The following is a 17,232-nucleotide window of genomic DNA, read 5'->3' as shown; positions in this document are numbered from 1 at the left end:
GACAAGAAGCCTGAACTGCTGAGCTGGTGTCCTTCACAGAAGGAGACTTCTCCCCAGCAGCTATCAGGTAGCAATGTATAGTCACTGACATCAAACAGCAAGATATCTCAGAGCCCCATGGCTTCCTACAGTGACACACGAGGCTGGGATCCTTAAAGAACCTGGGGGGGGGGGTCCTCGGGGCTTCCTTCTTAGTGACCTCTACTCAGCAGAGGTATCAGGGTGACCAGCTGTGTGTCAGCAACTGCCAAGCCCTGTCCAGCCACGCCCTTCCCTCTCCCTTCTAGCTACATCCAAGGGAGCCCATGCTTCAGGTTGTTAGGAGACTCTTCAGCACGGGAGCACTGGAACCATACACCAAGCCTAGAGGCCAATGTGCCCCATCTTGGACAACTGTGTAACTTCATAGTAATAAGCCAAGGAAAGGCAGAGGGCCTTGGCAAAACAGACACAGCAGATGTGAAGGAGAAATGTGCCTTGCACAGGGCCCGTCCTAGACCACCCACTGCCTCTCTAGAGTGCTGTGCATCAGTCAAGTCTAGGGCAGCATGTTGGGCCCCCGGAAGTGCCCCCCTCCCCCCGGCAGCCTTACCTGCAGCCGAATGCTGCTGGCAATGGGCAGGGAGTAGCCGTGCTTGTAGTGGAGCTGGATGTGGCTAATGAGTGTCTCATACACTCGAGTGGCATGGCTGGCGGGCAAGGTGTAGAGTTTGGTCTGCAGAGAAAGAGTGCATCAACCCTATGACAGCCGCCAGGGAGATGGCTCCTGACCCAGTCTGAGGAAGCAGCATCACTTCTCCAGAGACTATCCAGCAGCAGCTGCCATATTCCCCTCTACACCCCTCAGTCAAGGAGCCATCTTACTAGGTGGCCATCTTACTGGCAGGACATCAGGAGACAAATCAGGAAACACATCCCGTGAGCACTGCACAGCAGTGACCACTCTACGCATGCCACAAAGGGACTTTTAGTCCTCTAAGACTGAGGAGGTCAACAAAGATAGCCTGGTGAAGCAAACACGCTGCGAGGGTCATCACCCCACTAAAGGGTGAATTGGGGGCACCCTTCCTCCCAGCCCGTACCATCCCAACAAGGCTTGAGTCCTCCCTGGCAGGTAACAGGCAAACCCAGGAGAAAGAAGCCCTGCTGTCAGAGGGGCCGCCATGGTCCCTGAGCCTCAGAGGCGAGCAGTGGGCAGTGATGAAGTCATTTCTCCTAGTTTTGATTGTTCTGTTTTCCTGTCTGGCCTGGAATTCTCGGTATTCTCTGACCTTGAACCCATCTGCTTCTTCCTCCAGAGTGCTGGTATTAAAGGTGTATACCACCAACTCCCTACTGTTCTCTTAAAGACCACTGACGTAACCAATTTCCCTAGTTTCAGAACACACCATTCAAAGTCCTGCCCTAGATGATGTGAGGTGACAAATTTAACACAAACCATACCCATGATGGACAATTTGGGAAAGGACATATGGGGCCTCAGACAGCTGCTGCTGGCAGAAAATCTAACCCTTCTGTGGGGCTGAACCAAGGAGAACTGTGCTATTTCTATTGTAAGGAAATGACCAGGCCAAGACTCTGCCTCCAATATAGCATAGCTCAGCCTATAGCCAGGAACTTGACTCAACTAGACTTCTAAGGTAGGACAAGAGACACCTTAAGGAAGTCCCCTCTCCCTCTACCCAGACCATGTGGCACAGAGTAATGGCTCCTTTCAACAGAGCAGGGGGCAGAGCATTGAGCTCTTGGATGAAAGCCCAAGAAGATCCCAGGAGCTACGGAGCTGTCCTTATGCCACTGACAATTTGGATGCCAGTTGGGTGTGGTGGCCGATGATGTAACCTTGTAAGATAGAGGCTGTAGAATCTCCAGAAATAGGCCAGCCTGAACTGCAACAAGAGACCGTGTTTGGTGCACATGACTTTAATCCCAACACCTCGAGGCAGAAGCAGGCACACTGCTGTGAGCTTTGGGGTCAACTCGGTCTACAGAGTGAGTTCTAGGACCCAGAGAGGCATAGAGACCCAGTCACTCAAAAAAAAATGCTGGGGGAAGGGGGAAGGGGGAGGAGAAGGGGGAAGGGGGAGGGGGAGGGGGAGGGAAGGAACAAATCTGCGTGCGAGGAGGTGGTCATCGTCGTGTGTATCAAGTGGAGGAGGAAGCTTATGAATTCAAAACAGTCTTCTCAAGATAATGAGAGCTTCTTTGAACAAGAGGGGAAAAAATGGCAAAACCCAGATGTGATAGGGCTACAGAGAACTACATATACTTCGATGAAGAAGCCGGAACACATATGAAGCACAGCCTGGGACCACGGCAGCCCAGCAAGCCAGCTGCAGCACTGCAGACGTGTAACAACACACGGGAAATGGAAGCAAGCACCAAGAGTTCAGAGCCAGTCCCGCCGGTGCCGGTCCCACCTTTAAAAGAGGGTTGGACCTGGAGTGGCAAAGGACTTCTCACACAGTGTAAAGGCCCGCATTTGGATCCGCAGAACCCTCGAGCAGCAGGCCATGGTAGCACCTATCTATACCCCATGCTCCGTGGGGCGATCGGAGGCAGAGGCAGGAGAACCCCCATAAGCTCCTAGGTCTGCTAGTCTGGAGCAGTCCGTGGTAAACAAGAGTCTTTCAAACACACGCAAACACATGCATGGACACACACATGAACACACTAAATGAAAACCTCACAAACTGTGACAACTCCTCGGATGTCAAACACAGACTTTGCATGACTCAGCAGTTCCTCCTAGGTACACACACCGCAAAAGGAAAAGATGTTTGCAGCACACTATACAACACGGCAAAGGCACCAACACGTAGAAACAACCTGTGTCCATCCACAGACTACTGAATGGGCCATGCACGCAATGGAACATTCTGAAAACCAATGAAGCACTGACACACGCCACAGCATAGATGCTGGGTGAAAGCCAACCACAGAGGCCCACACACAAGGCCACGTATGTGAAACATCTACAACAAGAAAAGGTCACTATAGACACAAACAGATCAGCAGCCCCCAGGGCCTTGGGAAGAGGGCATGATAGCAGCGGTCTGCAGGTATAGGCCGACTGACTGGAGCTGGACACATGGTCATTTGGTCCTATATTCGTAGCTCTCAGAGGCTGAAGAAGGAAGACAGCTTGAGGTCCAAGGCCACAGTAGGCTACATAGTGAGGCCCTCTCCAAAAAAAAGTGAGAAAAAAAAAAAAACAGCCAAGTAAATTGCTTGTGAGAACAGCCTCGTGGACGTATTCATAACCAATGAGCCATTCACTATAATGGAGGGCACTGTATGATATGTGACAGAGTATCCCAGTAAAGCTCTCACAGGGCAAGAACAGCTTCTCCTCAGCAGCTACAGGAACAAGTCCTGGCAGCAACAGAGGAGCTCTGGGCAGCCAGGACTGAGGAACCCCTCTGCATTCCCCACTGCAGGTCTGTCACCCTCCATGTTACCGCCCAATACCTGTCAACCTGTCAGAGCTGGATTTTTCCGGGAGATTTATCTCCTTAGAGAAGCTTCCAGGGAGACTGAACAAATAATTAGTCTTCTCGCCCTTGCAGAGCACCCACCTGAAGGATGACCAGGAGCCCCAGGACCGCAGTCTTCACGTCCTCCAGGGAGGCCGAGTATACAGCCATGTCCCTTTCCTCCAGCTCCGGGGGTGGAGCAAGCGAGCGCGCCATCACCTACCAAGAGGCCAGCATGTGAGTCCCGACTCAAGACTCTGACTCACGGCTCCCAGGCCGCCCCACAGAGCTAACCACCAGGAGTACTCCTCTTGGACTTCTCAGGGGCAAAGATACATCTTCACACAAGTGACTGTCCATAAACTACATTTCAAAACTGAAAGGACAGACTGGCTACTCCGGAGGGATGTGGGCCGCAGCCCTGGATCCCTGCTCCGGGCTGTTCTCCAGATGTCCAGCCCAGTCCCCGAGAGTAACAAGGTGCTGTGGCAATAAGAACACCGGCCGAGCGGCGAGCAGGCTCAACACAGTCTACTGACACGGCACCTTTCCGCTGCCCGTGAAGACAGCCCCAGTCACAGTGATGAAACCAGGACAAAAAAGTCTATCCACAGGGCTTTGTCCATGCCGGCCCAGACCTCTAAATGGCTCTCACCTTTTCAATGATGTCCAGCAGACTGTTGAAGTGGTGGGTGTGGCAGCCCTCTGCCAGGTCTACCAGCAGCTGGGTAGCCAGCTTTCGGACCTGATGGTCTTTATCCTCGGGGACGTGGGAGAGCTGGGAGATGACCACCGAGTTGATCAGCTCCTCCTGCAGTGAGCACAAGGTGGAGGAGGTCAGTGTCCAGTCCCACAGTGGGCAGGGGACACACTTCAGTGACTCCCTCAGACACAGAGCCAAGGAAGCTAAGGTGTCCCACAAAACTGCAGAAAAGCTGGATATCAAAGGGTACTTTCTTTAGCCGTTGTGCGTTCCATGTCTAACACTCACACATACAAAGAACCCTCCTCGGTGGAGGGCCATGTATCAACGTGAGAGTGTGTGTGTTGGGCGAAAGGAAACCCTGACATCAAAGATTCCACTATAACAAGGACATTGCAAGGAGTGCTTTCACATAACTGGCAGAAGATAACAGGAAGAGAACAGCTAAACACCAACTCTGGTAAGAGAATAGAGCATCCAGAGGGCCTTCCTGAAAGGGCGCTGCGCTCCTCCCTGAGGGATGAGGGGCCGGATTGCAGCAGACACAGCAGAGCGCAATGTGGAGTACAGAAGGGCTGGGAGGGCAAGAAGGGGAAGCTAAGGAAGCTGGGAAGTCAGGCCCTGACAGCCATGCAGAAGGAGAGAGATCTGTCCAAGGCACAAAAAAGGCCGCACAGACATCAGCACTAGCAGGCTCCTGAAAGCAAGAATACCTCAGACTGGAGGAAGCCCAGAGGCAGGAAGGCACAGCAAGACCACCTGGTGGTGCTGGGGGCGGCCTGCGCCTGGTAATGGCTAAGGGATGCTGGACAGCAGAAATGGTTAGAGATGAACGCCACTCACTATGCCACAGGGTGACAGAGCACCTGCCTAACAGGTGTGGGACCTGAGTCCTTCCCCAGAACAACACACACACAGAAGTCTTCTGAAGTCAAACCAGATTTTTCAGGAACTCCTGGGTTCTAAGGGGATCTTAGGCCAGAGCTCCATGAGGGTGAAATACCTACCTTGCTTCTTGGCAGCCTCCAGGCCCAACACAGGCCCAACCAGGACATGACAAAATAAATAAACTATTGAATATACAGGGAGAAGAAAGCCAGCTGGAGGCATGCTGTAAGGGGAAGCCAGTGGGACCCCAAGTAGACCTCAGCTCTGCTGGAGGAGTCCAAGGCCCAGAGGGGGTGGAGCCCGGAGCCAGCCCCACCCCACCCACCCACACCCCTGGCTTTCGACCTGAGTGCACACCTCATAGAACTGCCTGTTGATCAGCAGCACGAAGGACAGCACATCCAGCACCTTGATGCGCACGGCACTGCGGCTCTCGTTCCTGGGGGAGGAGCAGGTTCGCTGCAGCACCCTTGGCACATGTGTGCTTTGGGCCCCGCACAGCTGGCAGGGAGCCTCAACTCTGGACCACCCTCATGGAATCCACGACAACCAGACCGGGCCATCTTTATGGACCACCATGTGGGCCAGAGGACATGTCGTACGGAAAGGCCAACCTTCCTTCCCACTCATTCTGTGGTTTTGGAGATCAGAAAGGAAAGCCTGAACTTCCTGAGGTCATAAACAGACCCCTGGTGACAAAGGGATTATAGAGGCTCCACTACCTGAAGAACCTCTCCATCAACAACTGCAAGGTCTGGATCCAACCATCCTTGCCTGGGTGGATGGACTGGGCTCTGTAGGATATCAAGTTTAAGAGAGAGGATTCCTGTCGAAGGAAAACAGTTCTAAGGTCAGTGCTGCCCTTCTGCAAGTGCTGCTAACCTGCTACTAGGCTGCTAAGCCAGGAGAGCCCAGTTTTCTCAGACATTAGCCACATCACAGCCCGTGGGGAATTAGCAAGGATGAATGTTCCCTGGAAGTGAGGAACTCCCGTCAAGGTCATGCGATAATCTGGCAGTGAACGAAGTAATCCTAGCAAAATGACTGCTACCCCCTGGGAGAGCCCAGAACCTTCTCCACACAGGCGGGAGGAGGCTGATGGTTAGGCTAGCACTAAGCTCTCTGACAAAGCCACACAGCCTGCGAGCTGAGGCCTGCCAGGAATCCTGCTGGAGCATAGGTCCAGGACACAGGAGCCTGTCCATCTTTTACTTGAAAATCAGAAATCACGGCTCCATGGGAACCATTCCCCACCACCAGGCTCCACCAGGAGAGGGTCCTTACAGGTCTCTGGTCCGCATAGCTCTCCACCAGTTCATAGTATCTTTCCTTCGAGCCATGGAACTCTTTCTGGTCACATAGCTCCTCCACAGTAGTCAGCAGGTCATGGACAATGGTCCTGAGTTCTGGGCTGTCCAGGTTCTGCAGTACCAAGATACACCATATAAACTGATTTCCTTTACCCTCTCAACACAGCTTGAGAAGAGCTACTTACAAACATACCACCTACCATACACCCACACCACCCATATGCATGCGCTCACGCTCTCTCGCTCGCTCTCTCTCTCTCTCCCCCCTTCCCTCTTTCTCACTCACTCCGACTAGACCACTGAGAGAGACTTATGGCCCATTTCCTCCAATAGGAATAGAGGCTGAGCAAACAGGAGGTGAGAATACCGCAGCTTCACACCCTTGCCTGTTTCTCCCAGGTCGCAGTCTTCCCCCACTGGCCTTTTCATCTCCTGCCCAAGGCTGAGCTAAGCCAGATGCTGACCTCACCTCACAGAGCCCCGCATCATGAGAACCTGTGGCCCTGGTGTTTTCTTTAGCACTGTGTCACTTACGCTGTCCTCCACAGTTACAGATGGCAGTGTAGAAGCTCTGTAAACTGCCTTTGGGGCTACTCAGGCCATGAAGGTGACCTGTCCTGTCACTTGGTCTGCCTTGGACAACTAGCTCAGGCCTCGCTAACCTACTGAGTATGCCTAGAGTCAAAATATAGGAGCACACTTGGCAAAACACAATCTGTCCTTCAGAGGAAGACAAACTGGCACCACCGAGAACCACCAGAAAACATCCACAGCAAGCCTCAGACCCCAAGAAAGGGCCCAGATGCACAGAGCACATGTCCGCCTGTCCTCAGGGACAGGCCTGCCTCTGTGAGGTCTCAGTCCTTCCGGCCTTCCTGACTGACCTGGAGTTGCTGAAGCAGCCGTTCAATGATGTCCAGCAGAATGTCCCACGTCACAGCCTGGAGGTCCTTCCTATACTTCTTGATGAGTCTTGTTATGGATAGAACAATCTCATATGACACCACCTCGTTGGGACAGGTCATAGCCTGAAACATAGTAGCACGGGGCAGAGAGGAGCATCCTGTCTCCTATCCTGTCTCAGAGGTGGACATAAACTGCATGGATGAGAAGCACTGAGCACACAGGCCCACAAAGCCTGTGGAACTCAGAAAGGTATCTGTTATGTAAGGCTCAAGGCCCCCACCTCCAAAAGGCCTGACTTGGAGGGGACAGTAACTCCAAATTCCAGAACAAAAGTACTGTCTTAGCACAAACTGACGGGTGCTCAGTTGTGGTGTTGGCAATGCAATGTGTAAAGACCACAACTTGCACAGAACCGCAGGAGCCGTGCAGATTAGGAGGAGACTCTACAACTAGATGAAAGGCACTTTGTCTGAGTAGCTCTGCTGTAAAATGAGGGCCCCAGCTTACCAAGGAGCCCCGAGAACTAAATACAAGCACACACAGGAAGTTCTCTGAACACCTCAGGGCACCACAGAACAAAAGTCATGCTGTGTACATCATCCAGAGAGATGGAAAGATCACTACTTGACAGAAGGGAGCCAGCACTGAGAGGAGGAATGCTATCCCAGGGGCAACACTGAGCACTTTGGCACTGGTGGGTAGGGGATGAAGTCTGTACAATAAAACATTTTCTTACATTTGTATAGCCCTAATGCTCATCCACAGTTAAAAAGCAAGCGACTAGGAATAGCTGTTCAGTTCCAGCCCCATAAGACACAGCCAGATAGGTGGGCAAACCTGATGTAAGCTCTCCCACTTTCTCCAACCCGCTGCGGTATAGAAAGCCCCTTACCTCATAAAAAGACGGCAGCACAGACGTGGGGGAGTTCTTGAGAGAATAGAGTCGGTGAGCTCCCCAGAGGGCCATCCCCACAAAGAACACAGCTCCTCTCAGCAACGGAGCGTCTTCCATGTAGGATCTGAAAATGTTTCCCAGAGAGAGCTGTGAGCAGAGTGCCAGCTCGGAGTGGGACCCAAGGTAGGGCTGCGTTCTGGCAGTGTCCCCAGGAGACACTCTGCACTTATGGTGCAGTGGTGTGGTTGGGGAAATGGGCAGGGAACGAAGAGGCCAGCCGCAACTGTGACTCCTTCACAACGTGCTCAGCCAATCACTGCTGATCACGTGGCTTATGGCTCACATTAGACACAGAACTCATGTGACAAGGCCCTGGGCCGCATGGTGCGATTAGCCTGGTGGACGACAGAGACTCAGGAATCTCACAAAAGGCTGCAGCTGAGACCACAGCTGAGAAGCCATGGACACAGTGAGGACAACCTAGAAAGCCAGGGAGCTAGCCACGTATCAGGACCTCACAAAACATCCAGGATGCAGCACAAGTGAGGACAGTTTTCCAGGAGTGACAGGTGTATGTGGAGACCCTTGGCAGGAGGGAGAATGCCAAGGACAAGGCAAGAGGTTTCTGGGAGTAAGACAGGATTAAGACTTCCACTGGGTCTGTTTGCACTGAGACCACTATGATCTCACATGAAGGCTAACATGGTCAGATCTGTGAAAGAGGAACCTCATTTGGTTGTTCTACAACAATATGCTTAAGGAGGCAATGATGGAGGTCAGGGAGAAGAAAACGGGGAGCTCTGATGTGGCTGTGACAGTGGGTAAACCTGAGCTGCCCCTCAAGATAAAACCATCAGTGCTTACAATGGCTTGGCTACAGGGGTGAAGGTGTGGACAACATCAGGCCATAAATCTAGACTACAGCAGAATGGAAAGGCCCACACTATGGCTATCAGGCTTAGGACGGAAGGTGAGTCTAAAGGTGAACATCGTGATTGGACTGGCAGACACAGAAGATGGGAAGTTATGTCCGAATGGAGAACGGCTACCCAAAAAAACCAGGAAAGCCCCAGCTTGATCAATACCAGCCAAGCATCGAAAGCCTCCCCCGTGATGCTAGCCTGCCACCCTCACCAGGCACACACACACTCACCTGTTCTCCATGATGCGGCACATGTTGTAGATGGCACTGTGGCCCAGATGGGTGCCTAGAAGGTTACGCATCAGCTGGAAAGCAACATACACACACACCTTAAGGGTTAAGTGATATAACCCCAGCCTTAAGCGGGAGCCCCAGCCTCAGCCTGCCTAGCATGGACACTGTTCTACAATCCCACCTTGATCCCAGGCTCCCTGTGTCATCCTTACACACGCGAAGGACTACAGAGCCCTGTGGCGGTTTGAACACTTTAGCCCAAGGGAAGTGGCACTATCAGGAGGTGTGGTCTTATTGGAGGATGTGTAGCCTTGTTAAAAGAAGTGTGTCACTGAGGGGTGGGCTTTGAGACCCTCCTCCTAGCTGCTCATGAGAGTTTCTCCTGGCTGCAGTCAGATCAAGATGTACAACTCTTGGCTTCTTCTCCAGTACGATATCTGCCTGGAGGCTGCTATGCCTCCTGCCTTGATGATAACGGACTGATTCGATGAACCTGTAAGCTAGCCCCAATTCAATGTCCCTTATAACAGTTGCCTTGGTCATGGTGTGTCTTCTCAGCAATGGAGACCCTAACTACCCTCAAAACATCTCCCAAACCTGGGCCTCCACTCAGCCACCCGGGAAAGGGCCACTGGGACGTCCTCAGCGTTTCAGCGCCTGGTGACCCCAAAAGTCTAGCAGCATCCACTGACAGGTGAGTGACAGCAGAGTGTGTCCTGGGACGGAGCTCCCAGGAACAGCCTGGAGACGCCTACCTTCCAGCACGGCTCACACAGTTCCTTGACATTGATGGTGCGGCAGAGGGTGATGATGAACAGAGGCAGGCTCTCGGCTGGCAGACAGTTGTAGCAGACCACAGCATCCAGCACCTGCAAGGACACCTGCAGGAGGGGCAGAGCATCGTGCTGGTGCCTAACTCTTACCCTCCTACCTGCCCCCTGAGCAGCCTGTGTAGGAACCACAGTGCAGGTAAACAAGAGTGAGTGTGCACGTGGGAGGGGCTGTAGGCCGCCATCAGTCTACCGCAGGCACGACTGCCCATCCTATGCAGATCACCCAGCTGCCCTGACAGCACATGTCTACAGCTCAGAGAAGCTGAGCAGCCTCCAGAATCCACACAGCCAGAGCATGGCAACAGGGCCTTCCACAAATAAAGCCGGGAGTAACTGACCTCAATGTCCACAGAGGACACGGTCCGGATGCATAACAGACAAATCATGCTGGAAGAAGAAGAACATTGAAGTCAGTTCAAATAGCGTTTCAGTTAGACTCTGTGACATATATACATACACATACACCCACACATATAGGTTTTTTTTTTTTGAGACAGGGTTTCTCTGTGTAGCCCTGGCCGTCCTGGAACTCACTCTGTAGACCAGGCTGGCCTCGAACTCAGAAATCTGCCCACCTCTGACTCCCAAGTGCTGGGATTACAGGCATGCGCCACCACTGCCTGGCTATCTTTTATTTCTTCTCCAATGTATGCTATCAGTCATTTGAGTGGCTTGTCTATGCTGTGCCTATTCTGTGCCAACCACATGCCCAGTGTTGCATGCATGGTGGAAATAAAACAAACCCTCTGCTTCATAGAGATTTCAAGATGGTTTTAAACAAACAAACAAAACAACAAACAACAAACAAAAACAGGGCTGGAGAGATGGCTCAGTGGTTAAGACACAGTCTGCTCTTCTATAAGACCCAGGTTTAATTCCCAGCACCCAAATAGTGGTTCTCAACCACCTTTATCTCCAGGACCAGGGTATCTGATGCCCTCTGGCCTCTGCAGGCAGTGCATACACATGGTACACAGGCATACATGCAAGAAAAATATCCATATACATGATAAACTAATCAAAATAAAAAAAAAAAAAAACTGGGGCTGGAGAGGTGGCTCAGCGGTTAAGAGCACCGACTGTTCTTCCAAAGGTCCTGAGTTCAAATCCCAGCAACCACATGGTGGCTCACAACCATCCATAGTGAGATCTGACGCCCTCTTCTGGCGTGTCTGAAGACAGCTACAGGGTACTTACATATAATAATAAATAAATAAATCAAAAAAAAAAAAAAAAAACTGACCAAAGAGTGCTGGGCATGGCAGTGCACGCCTTTAGTCCAGCCCTCAGGGGAGAGGCATCGGCTGTCTGAGTTGGAGGACAGCCTGGTCTACAGACTGAGTTCTAGGCCAGCCAGAACTATACAATAAGACCCTGTCTAAAAACCACAAATTTAAAAAAAATAATAATAATAACAAAAAAGGAGCTGGCAAGACGATCAATGGGTAAAGTGCTTACTGTGTAAACCTACAAACATGAGTTTTATCCATACATATAAAGGTGGGAAGGAGAAAACAGACACCACAAAGTTGTCCTTGACCTCTACACATGTGCCATGGTACACAGGAAAAAATGATAAAAAAGTAAAATGCAAAAATAAAAATATGTGCTTATAACAGGTGATGGTGGTGCACGCCTTTAGTCCCAGGTCTCAGGAGGCAGAGGCAGGAGGATATCTGTGAGTTCAGGACCAGCCTGGTCTACAAAGTGAGTTCCAGGATAGCCAGAGCTATAAAAAAAAACAAAAAACAAACCCTGTCTCAAAAAAAATGTGCATGGGCTGGAGAGATGGCTCAGTGGTTAAGAGCACTGACTGCTCTTCTGAAGGTCCTGAGTGCAAATCCCAGCAACCACATGGTGGGTCATAACCATTCTGTAATGAGATCTGACACCCTCTTGTGGTGTGTCTGAAGACAACTACGATGTACTTACATAAAATAATAAATAAATCATTTAAAAAAATGTGCATATGTCCACTGGCAATCTCATTTATCTGGTAGCTTCATGACATTATTCATCCTAGAGAGCTAAGCTTGGGCTGGAAAGATGGCTCAGTGGTTAAGAGCACTGACTGCTCCTCCAGAGGTCCTGAGTTCAAATCCCAGCAACCATATGGTGGCTCACAACCATGGATAATGAGATCTGACGCCCTCTTCTGGTGTGTCTGAAGAAGACAGCGACAGTGTACTCACATAAATAAAAGAAAAAGGAGCTAAGCTTGAGACCTAAGACAGCAGAACTGTTATCAAAGGGACCCTAGAGTTCTTTCTTTCCTCTGAGCTGGGAGTGGGATCCAGGGTCTCTTCCATGCTAGCAGCAGCTCTACCACTCAGCGGCACCTCAGCCCTTAATTCAACTTTTACTTACTGAACCATAGATGCAATGTATTCGTCAAGGTAACAGCTGTTGAATTTGACCAGGTTCACGAGTACCAGCAGGAATTCTGACGATAAGCCAACATCCATCCACTGCAGGACAAACTCTGCTGTGGGAGAAAAGCCAAGGCTATACTCCCCCCTCCTCCTCCTCTTCTTCCTCCCCCTCCCCCTCCTCCAGGAGAATGGTCTACACCCCATCACCGTGTCATCCTGGCCCCAGGGATGCTCCTCAGGGCTCTGATCAAGCCCTGTGCACACACAGCTCTGCCTGGGTGTGAGAGCTAGGCTGATAAAAGCACCAAACGTTCCATTCAAGGGCTGACTCCATTACAGGGGACACAGACATTAAAGTTCTTGCTCAGGAAGCAGGTTCTTAGGAGATCCCCAACCCCACAAGAAATCTCTAGAAGATACAGGCTGCAGGCCATACGGCCTCTGAGAATCTGATGGCAAACTGTGACAGCACCTGTCCCAGTCGCAGATCAGCAGCCAAGGACCATTTCTGGGCATTAGGACGGCAGAGCCCTGAGCTGACTTACTCCCAAGTCTTTCTTTTTTCCTCACCGAAGGGAAAGGAAGTCTTATTACTGTCACATGACAGGAGGCAGGCAGAAACTGGGGTGGGATGTCAAGTCACATTGACGCAGCAGTGACAACACAGGTCCGCTGATGACAGGGAAGAAGACAGGGCCCAGGCACGCAGATTCAGTACCCTCTCCAAGACAAATGCGCCACCCATTTCAAAGGCACTTTCTGGGCCCTGCCAGTCTTCAAGCACCAGGTCTGCAGGGAACCCCATGAGGGCGCTGGTAAGCTCCCAAGGCAAATGGCAATATGGTCCTGCGCCCCCTGCAGGCCACCTCATGAACAGCGACACCCTTTGTCATGCCAGGATCTCACTCTATGTGACACCTACCCAGTTCTTCTTCCAAGTAGGTAATGTGCCTTCCATTGTCTGTGAGGGCTTTAAAAACTTCCAGCCGTTCATGGAGGTCTTCATTGGAGGGGTAATCCTTGATCACTTTGAAGAAGAGGGCTCTGAGAACCCCCAAACGATCACCCTAAAGACAAAAACAACAGAGCCCTTTCAGCATTTCCCATGCAGCTGTCGAAAAGTCAAGTACATCAGGACCCAGGACTCCAGACATGCTTGTTCTCCTAGAAGCACCTTATGGAAGGCAGGTCAGCAAAATCACAGGTTCAGACGGGAGTCAGAGGCACCAGCCAATGGCTGAATGTCATGTGTACACTACCTAACGCATCAAGCTCTGGACATGGGCGGGGCAGGCACACAGTGTGGCAGTGAAGCTCTGGTCCAACTCAAGAGCCAAGCTAAACTAGTGTGCCCTCATATTGTGAGGACGAAGATCTAGCGCCAGAAGAGGTGCCATGGCCCTTAGGAGAGACAGCACAGCTCTTCGGGAGGCTAGACTGTCAAGGAAGAGAGTGGCCTAGAGGAAGACCCTTCCAGGAGTGACTGGAAGGAGCAGGCGGGTTAAAGGCCAGCTGGGGCCTAAATGGCTAGAGAATGACAGGGAGTGGTCATAACCGGTCAGTAACAGCAAACTAACAACCGCCACACCCTAATAACCTGCATAAGCTACTTGTGCCACCACCCCCAGAAGCTACAGCTGTCCTTCTCTACTCTCACATAAGGTGGAGGCTCAGGAGCTACAATGACACACGACACCAGGATGTCCTCAGACTCAGCCGGCTCCAGAGCCTGTAAACCGCTGGACCCTGCCCCTGGCAGGCCAGCAAAGGCAGGAGCTCAACCAGTGAGGGACTGCCTTCATCCCGCAGGCTCACGCGGCTCCGCCCTCTTACCTGTCCCTGCACAATGGCCTTCAACAAGGCAAGAACTGCATGTCGGGCCTCTGGTGGCCGCTCTGGCTGTAGCAAGTCTGAGACAGCCTTCCAAAGTGCCTCCACTGCGTGCTGCCACAACAGAAAGGGGACAGTGAGAAGGGTGTGATCTCCAGGGACCTCAGCCCCTCAAAGGCCCACGACACAAAGCACAGGATAGGGTCTTCTGACTTAAAACCAACTCCATGAGAGACTTTTACCACCACACCTGACACCCAGCCAAGTCTGTTTACTGGGCGCAGGATCGGATCACAGGCTAGACAGGGAAGCAGACTTCAGGAGCCCCTAGTAGCTCTCTGCACAAGAAGCACCGTGATGTCCAGAATAAGCAGCACAGGTGGAGCCCTACACAGGCATCTGCCCCAGACACCTACTCCAAGGCGTTTCTGTGTGAGTGAGCCCCGACTCAATGTTCTGGATCCACTCTGAAGCCACGTGGCAGCCGCGCAGCCTTTAATCCCACCACTCCAGGCACAGGCAGGAGATTCTGAATAAAGGCCAGCCTGGTCTACATAGTGAGTCCCTGTCTCAACCACCACCCCTCCACCACATCTACAAAGAGGATAAGCAGATATGCAGAGCCATAAGTTTTTCCAGGAATTCAGGGAAGGTCCATTCCTTTTGCAACCACCAAGGTAAGTCTCTCAGGGTTGCACTTTGGGCATTTCTAGAAGCTTCCACATCACTAAGATGGAAGCTAAATTTCAAGCCGGGCGGAGGTGGCGCACGCCTGTATCCCAGCACTCTGGGAGGCAGAGGCAGGCAGATTTCTGAGTTCAAGACCAGCCTGGTCTACGAGTAAGTTCCAGGACAGCCAGGGCTATACAAAGAAACCCTGTCTTGAAAAAAGAAAAGAGAAAAAAAAAAAGAAAAAGAAAGCTAAATTTCTCTAAAGTGGTAAAAATTGAATTATCACAAAGCTAGCTGCCTGGGATATGCCTATAATCCCAATCTACACTGAAGGAGCTAAGGAAGGAGAATCATATCTGCCACACCGACCCCAGGAGCATGTGTGTGACAAGTTCCACAGACTGAGGCGTTAGATTTCAAAAGGAGGTCTCCTGGAACTGGTTGTGGAACTCTTGGCTGGAGAAACCATATTGAGGCGTAGTTCTCGTGGCAATTTTTCTTTTTTGCTCTCTTTCACTCCTTTTCTTACCTGCAGGTTCCTGGGAGCCCAGACCATGACCTAAGCAAGAATAATGGGTGAAAAACCACCCCTTGAGACGGGTCACTAACATGGCCGTATCTCCAGGGAAACCAATGCTTTACTTTTCAAATCGTTTACAAAATTATGATAGATAAAAATTTTCCCAACAATAAAATTTCATATGGCTACATGTGTGTCATCGGAGGTGGGTTTTGGTATATGGTAAAGAAAGCCTTAATTAAAAAGAATTAAAATAGTTTAAGTTTATGCTTTGAAGATTTATAAAAAAATCAGGTATTAGATGTTAAGCAATAATTAATCACAGGGGCTGTAAAGTTAGCTCAGCGGTTAAGAGCACTGATCATAAAGATTTATTAACCTGTTCCTGGGAATATGCCACTAGCCTTGGACAACCACCCTACTGAACATATTCTTTTAGAATTGTTATATTTTTGATGATGACGTTACCTGTTCTGTTTGTGATTCACTGAACATGTAGTTCAGAATTGTAATGCTTACATGACTTTTGTATTTTACTGTGCGAAGTGATTCATGTTGGTATTCACAATTGTTTAGCTGGATATGGTTTCTTAGAGTTATGTCATGTTTGGTTTAATGTATAAAATCCCCTGCTTGAAAGCTACAAAATACACTCAAGATTCAAACTGCCTCTGTGTTTGTTTCTGTTTGTCACCACCAAATCCTTACCCACCTGGACTTCGAGAACCCTCCATCCCAGGGACCCCCACACCCGGCTGGGGTGGTCCATGGCACATATCCAGCTCACATCATATCAGCCTGAACCACACAGTGAACAACAGGCCAGCTAGCAATCACAAGCCTCACGAATAAGAGAAAACAGTTCGGGGTTGGCGAGATGGCTCAGCGGCTAAGAGCACTGACTGCTCTTCCCGAGGTCCTGAGTTCAAATCCCAGCAACCACATGGTGGCTCACAACCATCTGTAATGGGATCCGATGCCCTCTTCTGGTGTGTCTGAGGACAGCAACGGTGTACTCACATACATGCAATAAATCTTTGAAGAAAAAGGAAAACAGCTCAAGAGAGCAACTGCAGATTGAAGGATTCTCCACAGCCCGCAGAGGGCAGGCCCCGCGTCAGCAGCATGGCCGAGGCAAACTTACCTCTTCCAGTTTCTTGGTTTTTGCCACATCACAGATCTGCCCTATCATTCGGATACGATTGTTGAGGCCGCACTCACCACTCAGTTCCTGGAGAAGAGAAAGGAGGAATAGGGCAGAGCTTCAAAGAAGAGGTCTTCCTGACCACTGGTCATAAACCGCCTGCAAGCCGTTCTGTGTCTCCCCTGTAAACCAATGGGGTATTTTTTTTTCCCTTTTCTCATTTTGTGCTGTCTCTGTCTCTCTCTTGACGGGGTTTCTCTGTGTAGCCCTAGCTGTACTGGAACTCGCTCTGTAGACCAGGCTGGCCTCAAACTCACAGAGATCCTCCTGCCTCTGCCTCCCCAGTGCTGGGCGGGAATACTAGCATACACCAACCACCACTATCACCCAGGATTTTATTTTCTTTTGTTTGTTTTTTTTAAAGGCTAGGTCTCTGTGCATCCTGGGTTGTCCTTGTACCACATTATAGGCTAGGCCAACCTCAAACATACAGCAATTCTCCTGCCTCTGCTTTACGAGTACTGGGA

General features: G+C 50.9%; 1 protein-coding gene across 1 annotated transcript in view; it reads right to left on the bottom strand.

Moving 5' to 3' along the window:
- Tsc2 (TSC complex subunit 2) overlaps positions 1 to 17,232 on the bottom strand; it is a 35,523-nt gene that overhangs the window by 16,054 nt on the left and 2,237 nt on the right. The window contains 15 exon segments of the mRNA XM_052195035.1: positions 593 to 715; positions 3,579 to 3,695; positions 4,132 to 4,287; positions 5,425 to 5,506; positions 5,790 to 5,893; positions 6,352 to 6,489; positions 7,262 to 7,405; positions 8,176 to 8,302; positions 9,332 to 9,405; positions 10,090 to 10,215; positions 10,506 to 10,554; positions 12,535 to 12,652; positions 13,462 to 13,606; positions 14,373 to 14,483; positions 16,706 to 16,792. Coding sequence (XP_052050995.1) covers positions 593 to 715; positions 3,579 to 3,695; positions 4,132 to 4,287; positions 5,425 to 5,506; positions 5,790 to 5,893; positions 6,352 to 6,489; positions 7,262 to 7,405; positions 8,176 to 8,302; positions 9,332 to 9,405; positions 10,090 to 10,215; positions 10,506 to 10,554; positions 12,535 to 12,652; positions 13,462 to 13,606; positions 14,373 to 14,483; positions 16,706 to 16,792 — 1,701 coding nt within the window.

Source organism: Apodemus sylvaticus, chromosome 10 (assembly GCF_947179515.1).
Source record: "Apodemus sylvaticus chromosome 10, mApoSyl1.1, whole genome shotgun sequence".
NCBI classification, from domain to species: domain Eukaryota; kingdom Metazoa; phylum Chordata; class Mammalia; order Rodentia; family Muridae; genus Apodemus; species Apodemus sylvaticus.
Note: the sequence above shows the minus strand (reverse complement) of the source record. Positions and strands in the feature narration are given on the sequence as shown.